The sequence below is a fragment of the Phyllostomus hastatus genome, unplaced genomic scaffold (genome assembly GCF_019186645.2).
Source record: "Phyllostomus hastatus isolate PE091 unplaced genomic scaffold, TTU_PhHast_1.1 phas_contig_17, whole genome shotgun sequence".
NCBI lineage: Eukaryota > Metazoa > Chordata > Mammalia > Chiroptera > Phyllostomidae > Phyllostomus > Phyllostomus hastatus.
In genome coordinates, this window is record NW_025333664.1 from 36,195,574 (window position 1) to 36,220,321 (window position 24,748).

General features: G+C 38.6%; 1 protein-coding gene across 1 annotated transcript in view; it reads right to left on the reverse strand.

The window, feature by feature from the left end:
• Nucleotides 1-24,748, reverse strand: part of KIF16B (kinesin family member 16B) — a 330,800-nt gene that overhangs the window by 57,613 nt on the left and 248,439 nt on the right. Inside the window, exon 23 of the mRNA XM_045833301.1 lies at nucleotides 15,422-15,544. Coding sequence (XP_045689257.1) covers nucleotides 15,422-15,544 — 123 coding nt within the window. The remainder of the gene's footprint in view (nucleotides 1-15,421; nucleotides 15,545-24,748) is intronic.

The following is a 24,748-nucleotide window of genomic DNA, read 5'->3' on the forward strand; positions in this document are numbered from 1 at the left end:
CTAATACTACCTTCCTAACCACAGCTCCCAGGGGATTAAAAAAGTCATACTTCAGGCAACTTGTCAACAAATAATTATAGTCTCTCCACTATCTTTTGAAGGGTCTTTTGATTGTGAATATCCTGTTCTGACTGGAGAACACTTGCTCGACCACTATTCCTCCATTGGCAGTATTCTTGCTCCTACTCCTTTTTTCCTGGAAGAATCATCCCCTCCTCCATGATTCGTTAGCATGTATTTGATACTTTGATAAGAGCACACATCACAGGATATTAATTACACAATTAATGTTATATTAATTTTTATAACTGATACTAATTATATAAATGTCTCTGCACTACAAGATTTTAAGCCTTTAAAGGAATGAGGCTTTGGTACTAATTGAAGTAGAGGTGAGAGAAGTCTCATTGTAGAAATAAATATTTACTCAGCTACCATTATGTGCTAGGCACAATACTAGATGCTGGCAGTTTTCTGAGAGACATAGTTAAGATGATTTTGTTTTTTGAATCAGCTAAGGGTTACAGGTTTGGCCCAGATCATTCAAAAGGGAGAACAAGGCCTGCTGCAACCTTGGCTTTACTTACTGTGTTCTGGTGATTTCCATGATGTTCCCCTGAATTGGATTATTTGAATTAGTGGCACAATAGTATGATTTTTTTAAACTACATTGAGAATATGGTAAATTCTCTATATTATAAGTAGCACAAGTTTAAGTCTACAGTGAGGCATAGGCAGATGTCCAAATTTTTCACCCTTGAGATTTTTACCTAAGTTTAGGTTAAATACAAGGATTACAAGGGCTCATACTTCCTACTTTATAGATAGAACATTTCTATTTCCCCTTTGTCTATCAACATGTAAACAAGACAAAGACAATGATGATGAACAGATCATAAGAGATGAGACAATAGTGGGCCAGGCAACCACAGGTGTGATCTCTCCATGGGAAATGGTCAAATCCCTTCACTATAATGAAGAAACCTACATACCTAGAGCTGGAGAAACAGTGCATATGAGGTTTGGAAAAACTACACATAAAGGAAAAATGTGTATCAAAATCCTATTTTGCCCCAGATTAAAACTAGGCATGAAATGAGGGGTTGATGCAGACAGCAGAGACAGAAGATCACTATGACAAATATATCAGATTGAAATACTCTTATTTTCTTTGATGTTGAGAATGCAAGGCATCATTACTACACATCTTTGAGGAGCAAATTCATTACTTCTCTCTCACAGAACGATTCTACTGATACAAATCCATCTTTTCTGGGCCATAAAATGATCAAGCCCAACTTAAACACCATAAACATATCCACAAGATGAACTGCATTTACTTATAAACAATTCTGAATTGAGTGCTTTCCACAAATTTATGTTACATACATATTTTGCTGGTTTAAGGATCGTCGATTTTAAGACCATTCCTCTGTATATATTTGCTGTGAATATCTAGCTGTGTAAGGAGGAAAATCAATACTTTATATACAAAGAAAAATATTCTGGCCCTCATTTAAACAGTTACTTATAGAGTTCCCTTCAACAACTTTTATTTTTTAACAATATTTGGGGGGTTATATCAAGTATATAAAAGTAAATTTCCTTGTATTTAATAATAGTTTGAAGGAACTGATCTAATATCAATCTAGTATATACTAAAGAGTTTTGTCAGATTTTTGCAAAATACCTTATGAAGCAACATAACTATTAACATGTTTGAAGAAACATGATGTTTCATATGTTTATATCTGTTTAGTAATATTCATTAATGCATTATATTTAATTAAAATTTCTTTAGACAATTGTTACAGGTGGAACTACACCAGAAGTGGTAGAAGAAGCCAACACCCCATTAATCACAGTGATGCCCCACAGTTATCACAGACTGCCATTCAATTATTCCTGGCTCTGGTCAACCCCTAAAATGGCCAAATCTTTCTGGGGACAGACAACACTGGTGATATTGGATTTCCAGCAGGCATGCTCACCCTGCTGTCTGAATCTGCTGCCTGTCTTTAATGACTGCCCATAATCTCTCCTGGTCTCTTAGCTCACCTCCTGTCCTCTGACCACTCACCTATAGGCCCAGGCTGGATGCCAGGTCAGTCTTTCTGCCGCTGGGAGATCAGCACATCAAAATCCCTAACTGCCTAGGCCTTCGGGTGGATCCCCATCAGAACAATTCCCCAAATGAGGCAGCAGCTTATAATGTCAGCTTGCTTTCCTGCATACTGCTCCTTGAAGAATACCCCCATCACCACCACCCCTACCTGGAAAGGCAGACTGCATTTTCATGAAATTTATGCAATTCTATCTCAGCAGGTTCACTCTCATTTGGAAAATCTTCCAAACAACATTGTCTCTGATGAGTATTTCCAAATGTTCTCAATTTTCAATCCTAATGGACAACGATATTGTTTTACTGAGAAGACTAGGTTCACCCACAACCAGCTCCCTGAACGCCCTGCCCTTTCAGTGTATCTCAAAATTATTCTGTTTCAACATATGTTCTCCTCCTGCCTTCAAAACCTCTTCATCTTCCTTACTCACTTCTTCCTGAAAGGAGAGTCCCTCCCCAAGGTTGGCCTCAGACTGTACTATTTCCTATTACCAATACATCATCTGTACCTGTCTGCCCTTGGACCTCTGTCCTGGTGTTCTCATTGCCTAGAATGCCCTCTTTCTCTTTCATCTCCACCATCTTTCTCAGACAAACATGTTAAGTCTTCTTTACTGTCTCTTCATGATCCCTTTCCTCTGCACAGTCCTATTTTTGTCCATGTTTCTTTTCCCCTACTTAGCAGACCCCTGAGTACATGAACTGCTTATTCATCTTTCTTATACCTTGTCTGTAAAAAAGAAGAAAATTTTACCCTTTACAACAGTATGAAGGACCTGAAGAAATTATGCTAAGTGAAATGAGCCAGTCAGTGAAAGACAAATACCACATGATTTCACTCATGCATGGAATCAAATGAACTGAACTAACAAGGAAAATGGGGACAGACTCATAGATGGAGAGCAGATGACAGCTAGTGGGGAGGGTGGGGGGGGTTAAGCAAAAAGGAAAAAAGGACTCACAGACATGGACAACAGTGTGGTAACTGCTGGGGGGAGGGAAGTATAAGGGGACTAAATGGTAATGGAAAAGTAGAATAAAGATTAAAAATATATAGTATTTAATATACATATATACACATACAGGTACCAAATATTTGTTAAAAAATAAGTAAATGAATAATGGAGAGAGTAGGGCCCAAAGTCTCTTTTCAATAAATATTTTCTTACTTTATTTTCCAATTCACTTTCTATACTGAAATGTGGTCAGTAGAGTGAACTAAATTTTTGTCCTTTCCTGACTTATCAGTAACTGTTTAAAGTTTTTAAAATGTAGGAATTAGGAGAGAGGGCAAAGAACTGTAAAACAAAGAAAAATAGCCACTTACCAAATTCCTTTTAGAAAGAGAAGTCTGAAGAGATGCTTGTTAAATATGGGGGTAAAGTGAGTGTAGGTTGTCAGACTCCTAAAAAACACAGCAGGAGCCCTGGCTGGTGTAGCTCAGTGGATTCAGTGCGAGCTGCGGACCACAGGGTTGTGTGTTCGATTCCCAGTCAAGGCATATGCCTGGGTTGCAGGCCAGGTTCCCAGTGGGAGCCACACAAAAGGTAACAACATACTAATACTTCTCTCCCTCTCTTTCTCCCTCCCTTCTTCTCTCTCTAAAAATAAATAAATAAATAACCTTTAAAACAAAACAAAACAGCAAGAAACAAAAAGCGGTCTCTAAATTGCCTTTAGAGGGTGGGTCTATTAACTTAAGAGCCTTTTGTTTCTAAGTGTCAACGTCCTTTGTTTGTTTTTTAAATTAATTAATTTTAAATAACAGTTGAATTACAATATATTAGTTTCACAGTGATTCAATATTTATATACCTTATGACATGATGATCACCACGATAAGCCTGGTAACTATCTGTCACCATACAAAGTTATTAAAATGTTATTGACTATATGCTCTATATAAAAAATTACATCTCTGCAATTTACTTTATAACTATAAGTTTGTACCTCTCAAGACCATTCACCTTTTTTGCCCATCTTTCCACTCCTCTTCCCTCTAGCAACCATCAGTCTGATCTCTGTATCTATAAGTCTATTTGTTTTGTTTGTTCATTTGTTTTCTTTTTTAGATTCTACATATAAGTAAAATCATACAGCATTTGTATTTCTCTGTCCAACTTATTTCACTGAGCGTAATACCTCTAGGTCCATCCATGTTGTCACAAATGGCAAGATTTCATTCTTTTAGGGCTGAGTAATATTCCACTGAATATATATACCACATTTTCTTTACCTACTCATCTATCAATGGCCACCAAGGTTGTTTCCAAATCTTGGCTACTGTAAATAATGCCAATACATGAAGGGTGAATTTATCTTTTCAAATTAGTATTTTCATTTTGGGAGGATAAATACTGTATGTCACAGTCCTTTGGGTATGCAAGTTTGAGGATAAAAGCCAATGAAATAAGTTGGAGCTGAATTCTTCCACTTAGCAAAGGAGTTCCCAAAATTTATCTAAGGAAGAGGAGAGGGAATGCTGGTGCTTTTTGGAGAACATGGTTGCCTACTGAGGTATTTTCAGTTATTGCTATGACATGTGCAATGTGCCTCCTTAGCTGGTTTCTCTAGGGACAGTTTAGGAAAGTTTATATACCTTTCTTTTGGGGAAATCCAAAGAGTGCGGAGGTCTCTAGCCAAGAGGAGACAAAGGAAAAGAGATTGTGTCAGTGACCATTTGAATCATATCCAAAAGCTGCCTAAAGGGTTCCTGAACCAAGCAGAAATCTCCCCTCCACTGCAGTGGGCTCCATGAACCAACAGCCCAATTAACTCAACAAATTCTGTCTCAGTGGCACCTAAGGGAAGAAGCTGGGTTCCTGCAGGAGGAGCACTGTACAAGGACAGAGGAGTCTAAGTTCCGATGCTAGATCTGTCCCTGTCTGCTGGTATCATGCGTGGGAAGTGCACAGAGTCTGAAGAATGAAGATTCCTGAAAGTAGCAGACCCATGCAGATTTTCAGCTTTATTATCCAGGAAACTACCCAGACATCCATCTGTGTAGATGCATCACCAACAAGCAGAGAAAGTGCCTTCATCCTTTGGCATCTGAACCTGGTCTATATCTGATATGCCACAAAGAAAGGAATGCATCCATTGACTAGAGTCATACCATATGCTACAGAACTACAAAGCGATACAAGATCAAATAGGGCTTTGTAGCTGACTGAAACCTCAGCTTTCTACAATAACTAGAATAACGGTTTCTCTATGCTTCAACTTCAACACCTTCAAAATAGTAATACTGCTTATTTTATTTTAGCATACTTATTTAGAAGTTTGAAGGTGAACCTGAAAGAATGCAGATAAACCCTAAGCTTCTGATAAAATGCCTTTCAAATCCAAGATCACTACTAATAAGTGTTTCTCCCTTCCCCTAACACCTCTGTGAAGCAGGCGAGGAATAGAGGGAATTATTCCATTTTGAAATTGTGGGATATTGTGAGAATGACAGCCTAAGCAATTTTCTTTCAAATTATTGAAATATTCAGCATAGCACGAAATGCAAACTCTCTACTAATCATCAATGAAGAATGAAATAATAAAAAGCTCAGGATTAAGACAGACCTGGATCCTGACTTTCGTCCAGTCACTAAGAAGCTGTGTGACTTTGGCTAAATTTGGCAACTTCTCCAGGACTAATTTTTTCTTCTGTAAAAAGAACTCATGATACCTAACTTGCAACTGAACTAAAAACCAGAAAAAGTGAAGCAAACAGCAGAGTGCTTGGTGCTCAGTAAATGTAACTCTGGCACTGTGGTCATTTTCCTAAAAAGAGGTCTTGTATTATGCAGTAGAGAAAACAAAGGTATCCATGGGCAGCAACTGCACAAAGGGGAGTATAAACAATTTTGTGATTTATTTTAAAAGAAATTTATTCTAGGAAGAGATGTAAAACTCCCAAAATTATGAAATTAAGAAAAAGAAAATATCAATATATTCTTATAGAGGAAAATAAGACTGAAAGAAAAATTCAAGGTATGTCCACAAGGAAATGACTGCTCTTCTTCTGTGCTTGTGACTCAATCTCTTTTCTTCCTCATTTCTCAAACGTGCAGCAATTACTTTGTGAAGATAACTACCCAGGTAAAAGTAAGGTATAAAAGATTAGTTGCTTTGTGTGAAAACAGCAACAAGGAATATTTTTTTCTTAATTTTTTTTTCTGTGAAAGACAATGATCTCAAAGACATGGGAAGGTTACTTAAAAAAACTAAGGCTAAAAATATGATTCTTTAAGTCCCAATGTTATATTTGTCACTTGTTATTTATGTTTAAAAATAATACACAAACTGAATATTTGAATCTAGGTGGACCATGGCATATGCAACACTCCATTTGTCTCAGCTACGCTAAAACACACGCAGGAATATAATCTATCAAGTTACTAATAAGCAGAGATTCAGAAGCCAACACAGAGATCCTTTGGAACATTTATTTTACATCAAGTTGGGAGTATTTCTAAAAGGTATGTAAGTGCATGGTTTAACTAACAGGTGGGAATGGCCCTCGTTTATGCTCTGCCTAATAAAAAGAAATTTCTCTGACTATAAATTTGATTGCCTTAACTCCCAAACAGCAAATTTTCTGGGCATTTTCTCTTCATGCTCCCTGGCAGATCTATCCACCATCAAATTCTCAAGTTTTGTCAAGGCCTTATCAACAGCCCCAGTTTACAAAGTACCTGTTAGTTGGCCAAATTTAAGGTAAGTTAAAACACACACAAAAGTAACAGCAACTTTTGAGAACAAGCAAGGATTTGGAAAAAGCCACCATGTCTAGGAAACAACTAAAACATGGCCTCAACTTCAAAAAAGTGCAACAATCTGCGATATTTACAATGTACATTAAAATGAGTAAGTAAGGGAACCAGTACAGCTCAGAAGACTTCAAGCTGACATGGACATTTGGTACCTGGATATATTACTAGCTGCATGGCCTTTGGCAAGTTACTCATAATTTATCTAATATATTAAATGCAAGTGAAACCCCCATTTTGCTACATTTGAACATTTGTGGAAATGTCTGGCAAAGTGCCTGAAAGGATGAAGAAGGTGTTTGACAGATGTTAGTGTGCTCCCTGGAAAAGATGCTGCAAACTCAACTGCCTACCGGGATCAGTCAGGAAGGACACTCTAGGTGGCCCTGTGACAGTAAGATAACAGGAGCAGAGCGGGGGGTCTGTGTATTACTTGAGCACATTCAATCTGCTACAGAGGATGAATGAGGCTCATAAGAAGGGCTAAGCACAGCCAGTAAGTAAGCTGGAAGCTTATGCAGTATAGGCAAATCTCACAGAGTGTGTCAGAACAGATAACGAGTAAGCAAGCAGCTGTGAGAGTCAACAGAATTCATAAAATTTGCTTAATTAAATATAGGCCTATAACCTTAAGATATGCCAAACATAGAATAAATAAATATGATGAGACAGAATGCTACTTAGATAGATATAGAGTGTTAAGTCATGGTCATGCCTACTCTGGTCTGACATTATGTCAACTCTGAATTAATGGCCTTGGTGACGAATGGCCTGATCCCACGCTGGCCCCACATGTGCTATACCCAAAAAATGCATGTGAGAACCAGAACTGTTCAGCAGGCCACCAGCCAACCATGCTCCCATGGAACAAGCATGCATTGCTCTGGGCACTGTGTCTGGCCAAGGCTCCTTGCTCCAATCTCCAACCTGGTAAGCACAGGTGGAAAAGGCTGAGGTGGCAGAGAGAGGACGGGTGAACACAGTGTGTCCCTGGGGCCAGGCAGCGTGCTCTGCTACCTTCCCTTCCCTCCCTTGGCTTCTCTGTGTTGGTTTAAACTGATTTCATCAACAGCATCATCAGAGACTTCCTGTGGTCCGTGAGCACTTCTGTACAGTGCTTTTGGACTGTGTTTGAACCCACAGGCAGGTGACCTCTGGGACAGGGAGCTCTGAGGTGTGTGACAAAGTGAGGCACAAGCCTGACTCGAACGAGCCACTGTTCTGCTCTGGCCAGTGCTGTCTTGTGGGCATGCTGGCCGGTGGTTCCCATGCTTTCTGACATTTTACAGAAGCTTGGAAAAATCTGAATTTCCATGTTAAATCTCCTAAGTTTTAAATGTTGACAACTTAATCAAAATTTTAAACAACTTTTCAGGCCAAATAATAAACATCATCCACTACCAGTTTGTTCCCTCTGCCTTAAGAAATGCCAACAATCTTGGCACCATAGTCCCTATCATGTAGTCCTTCAGTTATAAAAAGATACCAAAATTTGAAGTTTTGCAAGTTACAGCCTCTCACTTTCAGGGGTTCCTTTGGTTAGGGAGGGAGGACCCTGCAGATCTGAGGGTGCTCAGCGACTCCCCTGCTCTGGGGCCACAATGACTGAAATTAGAAGGGAGGGCTTATCCCATATCTAAATTTGCATGACTGAAAAGAAAATGACCCTGTTACAGGAAAGGTGACTCAGACAGCTTCAGAGTTTACGAAGTAGAGTTTTATTCACGCATGCAGACCCAGAGGAGGCAGTCTCCAAATTCTGGGCCCCGAGCTGAGGCTGGGGCTTGCTTATATTCTTGATGCAAAGGCAGAAGCAGGAGAGGGGAGGAGTGCAGTCTCTCGAGGGAAGCGGGCTTACAGAAGCAGAATTCGGAAGTTAGTGCATGACCTTGAGACGACTGCTATCTAAGAATGGCTACCACTCAGTTATGTTCTGTCACAACCCCACTGCCTCAGGTACTCACGAATTATTGGGTTGGCCAAAAAGCTTGTTTAAGTTTTTTCCCTACAATGGCTCTAGTAGCACTAACTTGTCTTGTTAGATTGTATTGTGACAGCTGTCATAGCTCCATGCATTTAAAAACACTTATCAAAATGGGTGAATTTTTGTGTAGCAATTTTAATATTGAAGATGGAAGAAAATATACAATTTGGTATATTATGCTTTATTATTTCAAGAAAGGTAAAAACACAACTGAAATGCAGAAAAAGATTTGTGCAGTGTATGGAGAAGGTGCAGTGACTGACCAAATGTGTCAGAAGCGGTTTGTAAAGTTTCTCATATTATTGACCTTTGAGCCAAATAATTCTTTGCTGTGAGGCTTTAGGAGCACCCCTGCCCTCTACCCACTAGAAGCCAATAGCAGGAGATAGCTGACATACTTAAAATATCCAAATCAATAAAGTCATTGGTAAAAATAAAAAATGACTTTTATTTTGGGTGGTCTGCAATATTTGTAGGTGGTCTGCAAGTTTGTGCTAGAAACCTCCTATAGGTTATACTTTCATTCTATCATTCATTATCCTTGTTTTCTCTCTTTTCAGGCCCTGGCCAGGAGTTATAGCAAAATGAGGTGGCATCTGGGGGTAAAAGGAAGAGACTGTTACTATGGTACCCTCAAAAAAATCAGGTGGTTAAAATCAGGACAGGTTGTGTTCTGGAAGTCATATATTTGAAATGAAGTAGGTAGCCCTGGTTAGCGAGTGGTCCAAAGTGATTCTGGAGAAAAGGGCTGACTTCCTGAAACCACATGGGAAAAAGCAGGGACCAGCATGAGGATCATGTAACTAGAGTGCCAGAAGGCTCCTTAAGAGAGAGAACACTACAACATGTAGTCCCATGAGCAAGGGGCTAGAGAGTTCCCAGGAGCTCAGGATAACGCCCACAAGGTGGAGAGTGGGCAGAGGTCTACTCCTTTCTGCAGATAAGCCAGCGCACAACTAACCTACACTCTGGTTGCTGGAGACTGCCAGAGCCGGGACGTGTGCATGTGTGCTGGTGTATATGTACGTATGCGTGTGTGCATGCTCACTGGTATTCTGGAGGGCAGAATGGAAAAGGTGAGAAGGAGATGGGGAGGTAGGAGGCAGCAGCTATCTTAGATTGAGACACAGTCAAAAAGTTTGATTTGCCCACATCCTCATTGGATGACTAGAGATCCAGCCACTGCCTGAGGAAGATAAGAAGCAACATAACTAATCAATGACTGTACCCGTCAGCATGGATTGAGCATGAGGAGCCCATGGCAAGGAAGTGGGGATGGAGTGAGGCCTGTTCACAAAGGACACATGGTCACAAAATCCCTGAAGCTCTAAACAGGCTATGTCCAGTGAGAACACCTTGCAACAGGGCTTGTGTGGCTTGTGTTGATGAGTAATCTCTACTGGGTAACCATTACCAGGCAGGCCCTGCGTGAGGACTGGGAACTCAGTGCTGACAGACCAACAGGGCCATGGAGCGTACATCAGTGAAGAAGACTAGCAATAAACATGACGACGACTGAAAAACAAATCACTGCGACTGTGGGCTGTGGCAGCTGCTGAGGGGGAGTACACCAGGTGTGGGATGGAGAAGGTGGGGGACACAGCAGATGTCACCACTTGAAGAAGGATGGGAAGACAACCTCAAAAGATTACTTTCAGCTTTTCTGGGAATAAAAACTCTCTGGAAACAAAGTATTTAAAAAATACAGAAGTTATTGGCTTGTTTCTTTATATTACCATGTTAATATGTAAATTAAAAGGCAGGGAATTTAAAACAATGCTGGAAACATCAGCTAATCTCCATAACAAGACTATGGCAGCCTCTATTAGCCTTAACCATAGAGTTCCTAGGTTGTTGTTCTGTATTATGCTGAAATGTAATTTAAAAATTAAATTCTACCCATTCTAATCCCGAGTAACTGAAAATGGCAAGGAAAATACAGTATAATTGATTTCACATACCAGTCACTGAAAAGCACTTGAATGACTGTCATAGTCCAGTTAGTGGTATTACCTACTGTGTAGGGCAGGGTCATATTGTACAGGTACACTTTGCTGACCAACAAGTGACAGTCAATGACATTCAACACAGAAGGTGCTCTTCTCAAAGAGCAGCCAGACTGGCACAACCTTAGCTTCTCCTCCTGTGTCTGTCATCGGCTGGAGGAACATCATCTCTTGAGGTAAATATGGACACAGACCAAGGGGTGTGTGCTATTGGGATTTGCTGGAAGGTATAACTGTAAGGACAATGGGAATTGTGTCCTCCAAGGATCATTAAAATAAATAGGGGAGGGGGGCAACATGGAGATGACAACTTTTGTATCAGATAAGGACAATGAAACAAACTCCAATCTACAATTTGTGATTCATCCACATATTAGGATGCAATTTAGCAATAAAAAGAAACAAATTACTGTTATACTGATCTACATAGATGAATCTCCAAAACATTACATAAAATGGGAACAGCTAGACGCAAGAGAGAAAATGCTGCCTGGACCCATGTGCTCAGCACGTGAGAAAAGACACACCTGAGCTCTCCTTACAGAGAACAGATCCATGCTCGTTGGGAGGGGTGGGTGTGTGCGCCACCAATAAAGGGGCACCAGAAACTTCCTGGAATGACTGAAAAGCTTGAAATCTTAATTGGTTACATGGGTGTATACACATGTCAAAGCTCATCAAACTACACTTAAACTGTATGCATTTCATTGTATGCAAATTATGCCTCGACAGAGTTGATTTTTAAAAATGTGACCAAACCCCCCCATATATTTATCTATTCTCACAGTTATTTCATAAAAGTTATCTTTAATCCCTAAAGTAAAGAGGATATGACAGTCTTTCTGAGTTAGGTATCTTTCAGTTTAATGAAAAGTACTGTTTTTCTCATTTTAAAGCCCAGTGATGGAAACCTCCTCAGAATCCATCAGGAATCAGAAGATGAGCATTTGAGAATCACTACTATCTCCTCTTCTCTTCCCAGATTCCATTTCCTGAACCCTACTTTGAACATTTCTTCAACATTTCTGAAACATGATTTTCCATTACTTCATTCCGCATGAATAGACCTCTGAAGCTAGCAGATTGAGCATTAAAATGAAAATGGTCAGGAAGAAGGAATGATTTCAATAACTAATAAATCCTTCTAGATAAAGGTGGGCAGCAAAGGGCAGGAGGCAGAGGGAACCAGAAAGGTTTGGGAGAAGCTGAAAGAAAGTGAATTCCGGAAGAGCCACACCTCTGTGTACTATCTCTTCCCAGGCCCTCTTGGGCCTGCCATCTAAGCTAATGGAGACTTGTACTGAGTGGGCCCTGTGTGTTAATGAGTCAACTCAGCCCCTGAAATGAATTGCCAGTGACCCTCACCAACTTGCACAGTCAACAGGGTGTCAAGACCCTCCCCTGCTGGTCACAGAAGGCACAATGCCTTGCTGAGTGCCTTCAGGACCCCAGAAGGCCATTAAGAACTTTATGGGGAAATGGGGGAAAACAAAATTAGATATTTTAAGGAGAAGCCACAAAGATTTTTCTAAAGTATAAGACGCAATAACATATCTGTGTACATTAACAGATTTTCCTTGTAAGAAGATCTAAAATGAAATAGAACAGACTCTTAGACTAATACTTTTTACCTTAGCCTTCTTAAAGCCATTGGCTCACCGAGAGAATAATTTAGGAGTAGCCAAACTACTTCCTAAGTATGACTATTTGTTCTAGAAAACATTGCCTTTGAGTAACATAATCAAATGATGAATGGAAAAAGTTGACATACTTAATTTTAAAGGTCAGAATGTTGAGGGGGAATGATAGAAAAGAAGCCCACAAAATACAAAACCATTAATAAAGACACAATTGAACACTAGAAGTCATTAATAGGGTTCTCAGGGTAAAAATCTTATTTTAATTAATTTATATCTAATAACAAACACTTATCCAGCACTTAGTATGTGGCCAGCATTGTTCTAAGTACTTTACATACCTAAGCCCATGCACCCCTCATACCAACCCACCAGAGCAGGTTTCATTATTGCCATTTTACATAGAAGGTTGCCTGACTTGTCAAGGTTACCTGGAGGAGACTGGAAGGGACATCAGTGCACCCAACACTACCCAACACTTTGCTGGAGCTCAGCCATTTTTGTTTGTTTTGTTCAGAGGAGGGACAGTATGTTCATGTCATGTTTGTTTCTAGTTCTGAACTCTGATATTTCCATGACTGGGTAACCCCCAGACATGTGAGGCCCTCAGCACACCTGTGAATGCCTCAGGACACCCTGCTTACATGGGAACTAGGAATTCTCCAGGTAACTGCTAACAGTTTATTCCTGGTCCTAATGATTCAGCACCTGGGATAAGCACAAAAAGGAAGCAGAAAAACAATATGCTTCCAGAACTTCACTTTGGTAAGTTCAAAGAAAGCAAAACTCTCTGAATTTGGACCTAATATATTTTGAAGTAAAAGCTAAATTCTGAAAGGCCCCATAAAATTTTTTTTATTTTGTATTAGGTTTCTCTAACTTGCCTTTACAGTAGCATCTTCACAATTTTGGCCAGATTTACATATAGCCTGGACTATTACTTGCCTGTCATTTTTATTTAAATCAACTTAGTTTCTCTTATTCTTTCGATTCTAGATATAACTGACACACAACATTGTATTATTTTCAGGAATACAAAATACTGATTAAATATCTGTATATATTGCAAAATGATTATCACATAAGCCTAGTTAACATCTGTCACCACACAGCTGCAAAATTCTTTTACTCTGTTAGCAACTTTCAGACATGGAATACAAAACTAATAACTATAGTCACTGTGCTGTCCATTACATTCCCCAAGACTTATTTATTTTATAACTGGAGCTCTTTGACTCCACCCATTTCTCTTCTCCCCACCTCAAGCCTCAGTGCCCTCTGGTAGCCACCAATCTGTTCTCTGTATCTTTGAGCTTGGGTTTTCAGTTGTTTTTCAGATTCTACATATAAATGAGATCATCCTAAATCAACTCAGTTTTCAACAATTAAGTATCTTTGTTATCCATGTCTTAAGTTTTAGGCATGAGATTGATTTATTGGTTATATTTTATTAACACATTTATCTATTATTTATTAGCACATTTATTAGCACATAAAATAAATCTATGCACCAATTAAAATCATTGCATGTCCTCCAGTGCTGTGAGTTCTGTTTAGGAGAATTCAAATTTTGCACTGGTAAAACCCAGTCTTTACCCTCTACTAAAAACCATGGATATAATACAAACACACATTCAGAAATTATTTATGTATGTATAAACCATTACATATATGTACAAAAGAAATGCTATGCACACACACTACACATGTATACACACACAATTTCAAATGGCTGAAAAAGGAAGTGACCTGCAGTGAGGCATTAAGCCAGAGGCAGTGGGAAGTACTGGATCAAGGACACAGTATAACATTAGTTGCCTACACTGTTTCTCTATTAAGACTGAAAGAACATGTATGTCTAAAGGGAGGAATCATCTAGGGGCCAGGGGTTCCAGAGGCACATTGGAGTAGGGAAGTGGGGAGGGCTCACTTCAGGCTCCCTCCCTCAGCCTCCCCCAATAGCAGCTCCACAAAGGGCTCAGCTACGAGGGAATTTGGAAATCACAGGTATTATATTATCCAATTTCCTCATTTTACCTATGAGGAAACTGAGGCTCAGAGAGGGTAAAACACTTAGGGTCACTCAGCAAACCTCAGCAGAATCAGCACCTAAAGAAGTCAGCATCCAGATCCCCAGTCTGGTGTTTATCTGGCCAAGACCACTTCTGAGAACACCTTCCTGCAGCCACATACTGGTGACTTTGGTGAATGTCAGTACCTCAATATTTAATGAAGTTCTATGAGTCAATGGAAATAGATTAGGAATTTCGGAAAGCATGATGTAAGGAAACAGGCACATCTCTTCTTGAAAAGTGGTATAAATCGAATAATGCCTAAAACAGATTAGGAAAGCTTTCTAAATAATGATCTTATAAACAATAAAAACAGCAGTAGTAATAAGAGTAATAGCTATAAGTGTTTATCACATATCCGACACTAGATTCAATACTTTATATGTGCTGATATCCCTGTGATGTAAATATTATTCCCATTTTTATAGATAGGAAAATTGAGCCCAAACCCATGTGTAGGGTGACCAACTGTCCTGGTTTGCCTGGCATTAGGGGGTTTCCTAGAGCATGTAACTTACAACGCTGAGTGCAGGAAAATCCTGGACCACCTGGGATGGCTGGTCACTGTGCCTGTGGGGGCTCATGAGTGATGGCAACTTGCATGTTTGCCTGACTCAGCAACTACCTCTACCTTCTACTGGGTAACTTCTCTCCATGTGCTACACAGTTGAGGCTTTCACATACTGGTGTAAAGAAGGGTGTGATGGATATCTTACAAAATATGCACATACAGCTTCTTCTCTTTTTACACACACACACACACACACACACACACACCAAAAAAAGCACTGCATGGCTTCAAACCTCCATTCCTCAAGAAGAGTGAAGAAGGGACACTTACCTTCACCTGAAACTCGAAATGCTCATCCTTTCCTTGCCCGCAGAGCACATAGCGTGGAATGCTAATTTTAATTGGGTCCTTCAGGTCGTCTGGATTTGCTCCCAAAGACCGAGAAACCATCTGCTATCAAAGGCACATCAGATGGGGAGAACAAAGAGAACTAAGATCACTCAATAGCAAATATGCTGCTTGGGCAGAGGAGAAAATGTGTTTCAAGTAGAGAAGAGAGCATCAAACCAGTAGTTTATTTAGAAAAAATGATGATTGCCTTTGAAAGAAAAATGCTAAGTCTCTCTCATAACAGACAACCAGTTCTTTAGGTACAGCATTCCCAGGAGTTAGGGCAAAAGCACTTCAAAACATTGTTTGGCTTTGAAGTTCCTTCCAATTTATAAGAACAAGTGAAGGGATGGATTACACATCCTGACTTAAACAAAAAATCAGTCTAAACCAGATTCCTTCCTGAAAAGTCTTTATCATCTGACTTCTTTTCTAGTTCACAGACTATCAGATTGTTGTACATAATGCTCCAAAAGCTGGACATTTTATTCAAATTTACTTCATTTTTAACTTCTAGGCATTTTTATAAGCCAGTGTAGCATAAAAAGCTCTTTAAACACCAATTAAAACAAATCCCAAGTATTTTCTTTAGGTTCCATTTGATTAATAATCTACTTGGCTCTGACAAACATTTATGGTCTGGATGGTGGGAAGCCAGAGGGTTTGAGGAAGAGGCATTATAAAAAAAATAAATCTTCAAAATGTATTCTCTTGAGTGTGAATGGGAGGAAATCTCTGAACAATCCTTATCATTTGCACTAACCTGGGGCTTTAGAAAATATAAGAAAATGTTTTTCAAGCAATAGCAGTAATAATTATAATCATAATTATAGTTGCATTTATTGAATACTTATTATATACCAAGAACTTCAGTTAACAGTTTATATGCACTGTTGCATTTAATCCTCACAATGCACTATGAGGTATTATTAACCTTAGTTAACCTTATGTAACAGATGAGAGCCCAAGACTGAGAGTTTCTATAACTTGATAGAGGTAAGTGGTAGGTTCAGCATTTGAACTCACGTGAACGAAAAGCTCAATGACATAACCACTATTCCATTCTGCTATAGTGAAAATTTAAAAAAAAAAATTTCCATCTCAGATAAATTGAGCTAATGAACACTTCAATGTATGAAGAATTCAAGGTGAAAACTCCACATTATGCAGTGTAACCCAACTACGGCTTACAAAAAAACAAAAACAAAAAACATGGGCAACACACTCCCTTTGTCTCAGGGAGAAAGCATTCCTGAATCCTTGGCTCCTCAGCCAGGTGTAACATAGCAGATCCAATCTAACTCTGTGTGTGTGTATGTGTGCACGAGAACAAGAGAGAGAGAGAGAACTGATTTCCAAATGACACAGGGGTGTATAATTTGTCTCAGATTACTGCTTTCATCTAGCTGATGGTGTAAAGATTTTGGCATAATATGACATTACCAAAACCTTTTAGAGCATCTTAATTTTTCCCTGCATGGCTGGCCACCCAAAATACAAACCATTAATTTTATCACAATGGTGCACCTATTTAGCAGTCCCTGATGTCAAACCCATAGTGGAAATTCTTAAAAAGTGAGTTTTTCAACATGTGCATTGCCAAAAACCTTTCAATCCACTGATAGTATATTTCAAAATTACTTTAAGTGGAAACATTTCCTGAATCATAAAATGCATTTTTCTATTTAAAAGTGAAAAGGCAGAGAAATAATTTAGTGGTTTTACTTCTTTTCAAAGAACACATATAATGTAATGTTTTTGACCTACAAATACCATGAAGTTCTTGCTTTCCAGTCTAAGCTATGAAATCTGCTATGTTGTGCATAATAACTGTGTTTTTCAAGTAGGAACATAATCTCTTTTTTAAATCTGACACCATCACTTGGGAGCTCAACTTGTTGCGTGTGTGAGCATGTGTGTGTTGGGTGTTGGGTTGGGGAAGGTAGCACATTGTAATTTGGAACAACTTCAGTGGAAGGAAATGCTGCCAAAGAGATTTTATGCAACAACTAGAAACCGCTACTGTCAGTTGAGAATTAAAGACCCACTTGCTCTTAGGAGGATCTTAGGAGGAGCCTGGATCCTCCCCACTGACTAGACCAGAGGCCAACACTGCAGCTGACCTGATGAGGAGCCATCTATACAATTACAGGCTCTTTTCCTAAGAGGTGAGAATAAGAAAAATGAAGAAGGAAGAAAGGCAATTAAATAAATATAATTCCTTCAATCAACTAGGAACAGTGTGTTATAATGTGTTTTATGGGTTCTCAAAAAAGTTGTGGATGATGGTATCAACAAGGGTAACATGCTTGGTACTGAAACTCTGCTTCTTTGAAGCACTCAGAAAATGGACATGAGATTCAGTATAGTGCTGAGTTCAAAGACTCAGAATCAAGTTCCGACTGGAGGACTTGGACTCTGCAACACTCTCCCACCCCTCTGTCCCTCAGTTTTATTGTCTCTATGGAAAGGGGCATATTTACCAAATCCCAATTACATGGCAGGAACCCAACTATGAAAGAGGCAGTGTTCCATCCTGGGGGACTTCTGGGTAGAGGCAGACTCTGACACGTGAACTGATCATTACAGCAGAAATAGAAAGTTGTGATGGGGACACTGAGTGAGAAAAACTATGAATATGTACATTGCTATTAAATATCATGACTTTTACTGAAGAACTGCAGTCAAAATGGCCTAGGCATACTGTTAACTAAGCAATGGAGAAGTAACTTGACCTTTCTAAATGCCTTTCCTCATAGGCACCCTAGGATACACATTTGGTGTTGGCTCTCTTTTACTGAGCACCAACTACAGGCTATGCAGAGAACCAGATCCTGGGAGTACAAAGTAACTTTTACTAAGTATCTGCAATTTCTAAGGCTTTTAGTTTTTTCTTTAATTACATTAAGTTTTGAAGAAAAAAACTGATTTTTCCACTGTAGACAGATTACATTCCAAAGTTAGTGAATGCTACCTTAACTTTCTCTTTTTATAAGTCAACTTTCAAAGTGGGTGACTGTAACTGATGGTCTGGTTACTATATAGGCCTTTTAAGACAAGAAAGTTCTCTATTTCTAAGAATGCATGATTGTAAAACCAAACCCTAATGTAAAGAAAGTTGTGTGAAGCTCAGGCTCATAGACCCTTTAAAGAAAAAATTCTGTGTAGTTGTGGCCAAGTGGAAAAAATCCCTGCCTTCAATAACTGGACATACAAAATTATGCAGGAACCAGTTATCTGGGAGGGGCTGGATCTTACAATACTTACGCAGTTTGCCTGTACCTAGGACAGTCCCTTACATACCAGCATCTGCATGTGTAGCTCGAGAAATGGTTCTAGGAGGGCTAAAAGAGACACTGCCCCAATCAGGATCAGACAGAGAAGTCTAACAAAACCCTTTGCTGAGATGAAGCATATTTCTCTTCATAATCTCACATGCTGGACACTAGAAATATTGTTAAGAGTCCTCTGCTATCATCAGTGTCCACAGTTTGCTTCAATCTCACTAATTTCAAAGGAACTAAATAAAAAGTGTAGTGAAATGACAAACTTCAGATATAAAGAACTGAAAAATAAAGCCAGAGATCTGAAGGCATTAGAGAGCAAAAGTATAAACAAAGGAAAAATCAAACAAACGTGTGTTTCATCTAATCACTGCTGCAATGTGAGTTTTAGAAGTTACTCTTTGAAGTCAACTACATGAGAAATGTAGCTCTCAGGATATAGTGTGAAAGGCTCCTGACTTTTTCCCAAACCATGTTGATGTTGGGCAGGAAAGAAAAGTAACATAACTGTCTCCTAAATTTATGTTTATTTGAAAGTAGCTATATCTTGAATATCTTGAGTTTTATACTAGGCAAGTAAAGTGTGCTGTATCATATTTTATCTCATTATTTATGGAAGCCTTTAAGCTTCTCTGTAACTATTTATTTTGGAATCAATCACAGTTTCCCTACATGTAGCAAAGAAGAGTCTTAGACTTGAAGGTAAGCTGCTGACACATTGTAGAATGAACAAAGGAATATGAAAGCCTGTATGTTCAGAGGCATGTCTTACAGCAGATCGGGCAAAGGGAACCACATAGGACACTTCTGGGAATTTTAAATGAACTGTGGAGTGGTTCTACTTAGAAGTGAAAGGTCAAGGAAAAGCACATAATTAGTAACTTGGATTACATTTCTATACACAAGAAAAATAATTGTTTAAGATACAAAGAAATATCTTTCAGAAGCTTTTTATGAAATAATGTTCTGTGTCCAGAAAGGGGCTATTTTTCAGTTGGGGAAACACTATAGTTGGGGTTTCAGACAAAAAAAAGCAGGAAGAACACAGGCTACATTTTAAATATCCAGATTAGAATCTTCTCTTCCTACACACACTGCCTCCTTCAAAAGGGGAAGAGTGTGGCTTTAATAACGACTCGGATTACTGTCAGCAGTGTAGAGGGCATGGGGTGGACCAGTTCTCCAGGGAATCACTAGCATTTCTCCCTAACACTCTAATTACACACTAGAAGGCTGAATGTGGTATATACTTTGACTATGTCAAGGTCAGATCTAAGAACTGTTGTTGGATAACCTAGAGTCAAATATCCAAGCTTTGCTTCTAAAATACTGGTTTTTATCAGATTAAACAAAGTTATTTATTCTCCTTTCTCTTGTCCCAGCATAGCACGTATTTCGAATTCTTCCTGTTTTCAACCACACCCACCACAATTACAGTTCTAATTAGGGCTACTATAGATCAAGTATGCACTATGCTGCAGCAGCTTGAAAACTGGCCTGGAGCATATACGGTAAGGATCTGTTACATTCTCAAATATAAGCCATGTTATAAGAAACTGGAAATAAAGGTTACTTGTGTGAACAGGTACAAATTATGAATATGGTAAAGGGCCAAGATGTTTATATGTATCTTTAAAAGGTGAAGCCTGCCTATGCCACGAAGGAACCTTGTGCTAATATCAAACTATTTTGAAGGCTTAGTACATACAACGGAATTGGATTTTGCTACGACATTTGGCCACACATGCTACAGGTACACCCTGACCATCCCATTCAAGGTGAGGACTTAGCAGCAGCCTGGCATGAAGAAGTAATACTAAACATACCTTGTTTTAAAGTAAGTTTAGAATACTTATGTCAGGAAACAAATAAGGGTTTTCAAATAAAGAGTATTTCTTTAATTTATATATGTATTTATATATAGACATGTATATATATATATAAACAGAAATATGGGTTTTCAGAAATAAGGAATATATATATATACACAAAAAATAAAGGTTTTTAAATAAGAGTATTTCTTTAATATATTTTACTTTACTGAACTTTAATATTAAGGATATTTAATATTTATATTTAATATTAAGGATAAATTACCCAGAAAATGATACCATGTTGGATGCTTATGCTTGTGGAATATCTTATTTATCCTAGTGGCCTTTGGGTACATCCAAAAGGTTTGGCTAATATTTCTAATCCAAGATTCTTACCAGAATGGATTATTTCATCCACACAGATCTGAGTTGATCAACATTGTTTAAGGATTTGGAAATAGTGGGTATCTGATGAATGTTTCAACCTGAAACTATTAAAATTGTTGCCATTTATCTCTAGATTGCCAAAGACTAGTCCCTTTAATAGTCATTGTTTCTAGATAACTCATCATTAAATGGATAATTTAAATAGATTACGTAATGGGTTGAGAATGACTGAGAACATGCGGACAACTGCTGTGTGGCTCTCATTACCGAAAACGATTATAGACAGTACAGAACCCCTAGGAGAAAAAATCAAGTGTTCTCTCTTCTAGTTCTACAATGTCTTTAATTAACCATGAAAGTGCCACTCATTTTCACTCACTGAGTTTTGCTGAGATCTAACTTTGGTTCAAATTGTGCTGAAGTCTAAGGTTCAAAGAAATGAAAGTGGGGGGTGGGGATTCTCTTCACCAGGTTTCCGTAGGTATACTGTTGTTGTATCAAGAAACAAAAATGACCATATAAGATTATCTGTACTATATTCATGCTATGACTATATCAAGACTTTTCTTCTATAGGAGTTAATAATGCAGAGAGGAGGGGAAAAAAAAAAGACTGAGGTCCATACAAGGAAACATGGAATTGCAAAGAAACATGTAAGGCAATTCTTGAAGAAAAAAAAATCTCATAAAAAGAATAATCTTGAATGTCTAGAAATTCCAAGAAAAAAAAACTTGTAAGAGAAGAATTAACATTTCTTCCAACTATTTGTTCCTAGTATAGTCATTTTTACTTTAAAAAATCAAAAATTTATCCATGTCAAGAATAACCATCATGAGAAAGTGACTTGGGTACTGTGGAAAATCTATAGATGTTATGGAGTAGGATCTGGGTTTGAGCTCCAAATCTCAGTTAAGTGACCCTTTCTGAGTTCAATTCCCAAGTATGAAATTAAGACTGAGGAAACAGTTTCTCCACCCCAGGAGGATCACTGCGGGCTCCCAAGGAACAATATGTGAAAAAATAACTGTACATTGTCAACCACAATATAAAGGGTGTTTGGGATTATTATCACTATAACCCAGTGCATCTTCAGCAACAAAAGATTTTAACCAGATTTTTTTTAAAGCAGGAAAAGTAATTTACAATGAATCTATTTCCTGCCCACCAATGAGATTGTTTTGTTCCATTCTTTGCAAAGGCTTTACAAAATTACAAGGCTGCTTCCTTAACAAGAGACTGGATTGCGGTGGTTTGGAAACTGTTGTGCAAGAAACAGCAGAGGGACTGAGGGTGGAATAGACCTCTTCTATTCTGCCATAGATGAGTGCCGTGGGCACACTCTTAAGGTGGAGATCACAACAGGGAAGACTATGGAAAGAATGGTCTAACAGCAATAGCAGTTCCCAATGAAAAAACCGCTTCAGTGGTAGAGAGTGATCAGCCCATCCATGGCCAAATCAAGCAAAGACTGAATGGAAAAGCAAGTTGAACTAGGTTAACTTTAAATGTCTTATAACATATGTCCTTCCTATGACTGCCTATTTCTGTTAGGGGAAAGTCCTAAAGATGTATTTGAACTTTTATCTTCACTGCCTTGGGAACCTTGATATCAGAAACCTGTGGTAGAATGAATTATTGGTCCCAACTCTTCTCTCCCTTGCAGTAGTAGTACATAGTCTTAGTCATGCTGTGGCTTCTTGATGAGTGGAGCGTACGCCTTCTCTTTGACTCGACTCAGTCATGTGACTTGTGTTAGCCAATGTGGCATTAACAGACATGAGGCACAGTTGACCTTTTCTGCTTCTGTGTTCATCAGCATGGCCATTCTCCCTTCAGCACAGAATATGAAATGAAACATGTGGCACAGACCAACCCTAGCTGACCTCGGATGACCAGATTTTTTACAGCAGAGCTGCCTCAACCAATTTGTAAACCATCAGTGAGAAATTAAAGGGTATTTTTTGTATGTCACTGAAAATTTTAGGGGTTATTTGTCATTTGGCAATAGCTGACTGGTGTAACATGTGTTACAAAATATATTTTAAGGAATGATTCAGAATTGTCCAACTTTCATACTGGAGCCTATGTAAGTAAATTCAAATGACCTCATTAGAAACTGGTCACCAGTGAGACTGCTTGACCATCAAAGATGCATTAATAAAAGTGTTCTATTTATCATTCAAAACATTAAATCACCTAGGAAAAGAAATGTAAACAAAAATTATCATAATTACTGTTGCTGGGAGGCATAAGTATTCTCTCCAAAGGATTCACATGCATTTTTTAAAGTAATGAGAACAGGGAGACAAAGTGTTCTGAATGTTTTTCAACAAAGCCTAAATAAATTTATCCCACCCACCACAAGTCTGCAAAACAGGCAGCTGTAAGCAAAACGGAGTTTAATCAAATTCAGGCAAAATCACTGTTTTAAAAATATTCAGGGAGATTTTATGCAGAATGCATTAATAAGCTCCACAGTGTATATGTTTATTCCTATATTACAATGCAAAATGCCACATAAAGTATGTATATGCCCTTTTTTCCACCAATGCAGGAACTCACTACAGTGGAGATATCATTTTAAGCTGGATGCTGAGACTCATACTCGCCCTACTACAGTAGCTCCATGGACTCAGAACCGAAAAATGAGCTGCTACAGCCAGAGGGAGGCTGCCAGGATTGAAGCCACAGTGGATAAGGGCACAGGCGCTACTCCACTGGCTTCTACAGGTATTATGACAACTTTAATATTTTTCATGGATAGTAAATCAAATTTTGATATCAAAATCTATATTTGATCTCAAGGTAAAATGTGTATTTAGGTCAGAGAAGTGACATGTAAAATTTGAATGCCGGAGGCTACTTCTTTAATGTAGTGACTCCCCATGCAATCCTCATTGTGGCCTGCTTGCATCATAAAGCAGACTGAGAAGTTACAATGAATCATATGATTTTTATTCAGTGCTTGTATTTGCTGCATGCTCCATGTATGAACAATATTACAGATCATAATTTATCATGCAACAGAATTATCCTTTTTAACCTATAAGGACAAGAATGTCTGTTTAATATTTATCATTCTTTATCAAAATTTTGTAATACTTATGTATTATCTCCTTTCTAACCACAGTGTCCCTATGCAGGCACTTGAAATTCTACTCTCCCTGCTCTTCATGATTATGAAGAGAAAATACTCGATGGGACAATTTTTTTTTTAAATCTGAAAAAAGCAAAACATATGAAAATATATTGGGAGAAATATTATTAAGATATTAGAAAACTATCATGGTTTATTTTTTATTACTTTTTTCATGGTGGAAGATCTACCTGGCAAGAATGTGACAAACTAATTTTAATGATGTGCTCATCACAGACTCGAAAGCCTTCCTGTACAAGGCAATGGGATATGAACATGCCTGTGTGGGGGGGGGGGGGTGGGGGGGGAGGTGGAAATAATAAAAACATGCCATACCTAAAAGGATTTAAATTCTGTGGCCTCACAAAGTATCCACTTGGCCACCACAAATAAGGCTGTGCCCACTAGTCTGTGGATCCTCATATACTCTCCAGTTTATTGCCTAGTTCTGTTCACTTCCCCAGAACCTGGGTAGAAGAAAATTAATGAGGAACATGTAGCTTGTTGTTAGCTCTGACAAGGGAAAGAAGGAAGATCTGCATTTCTTGACCAAAGGGACATGGTAAGTTCTGAATAAGTTAAGCTTTGATACTCTCCCTATCATCAATTAGGAACAGAAATGAAGAGGGAGCAGGCTGCAACATTC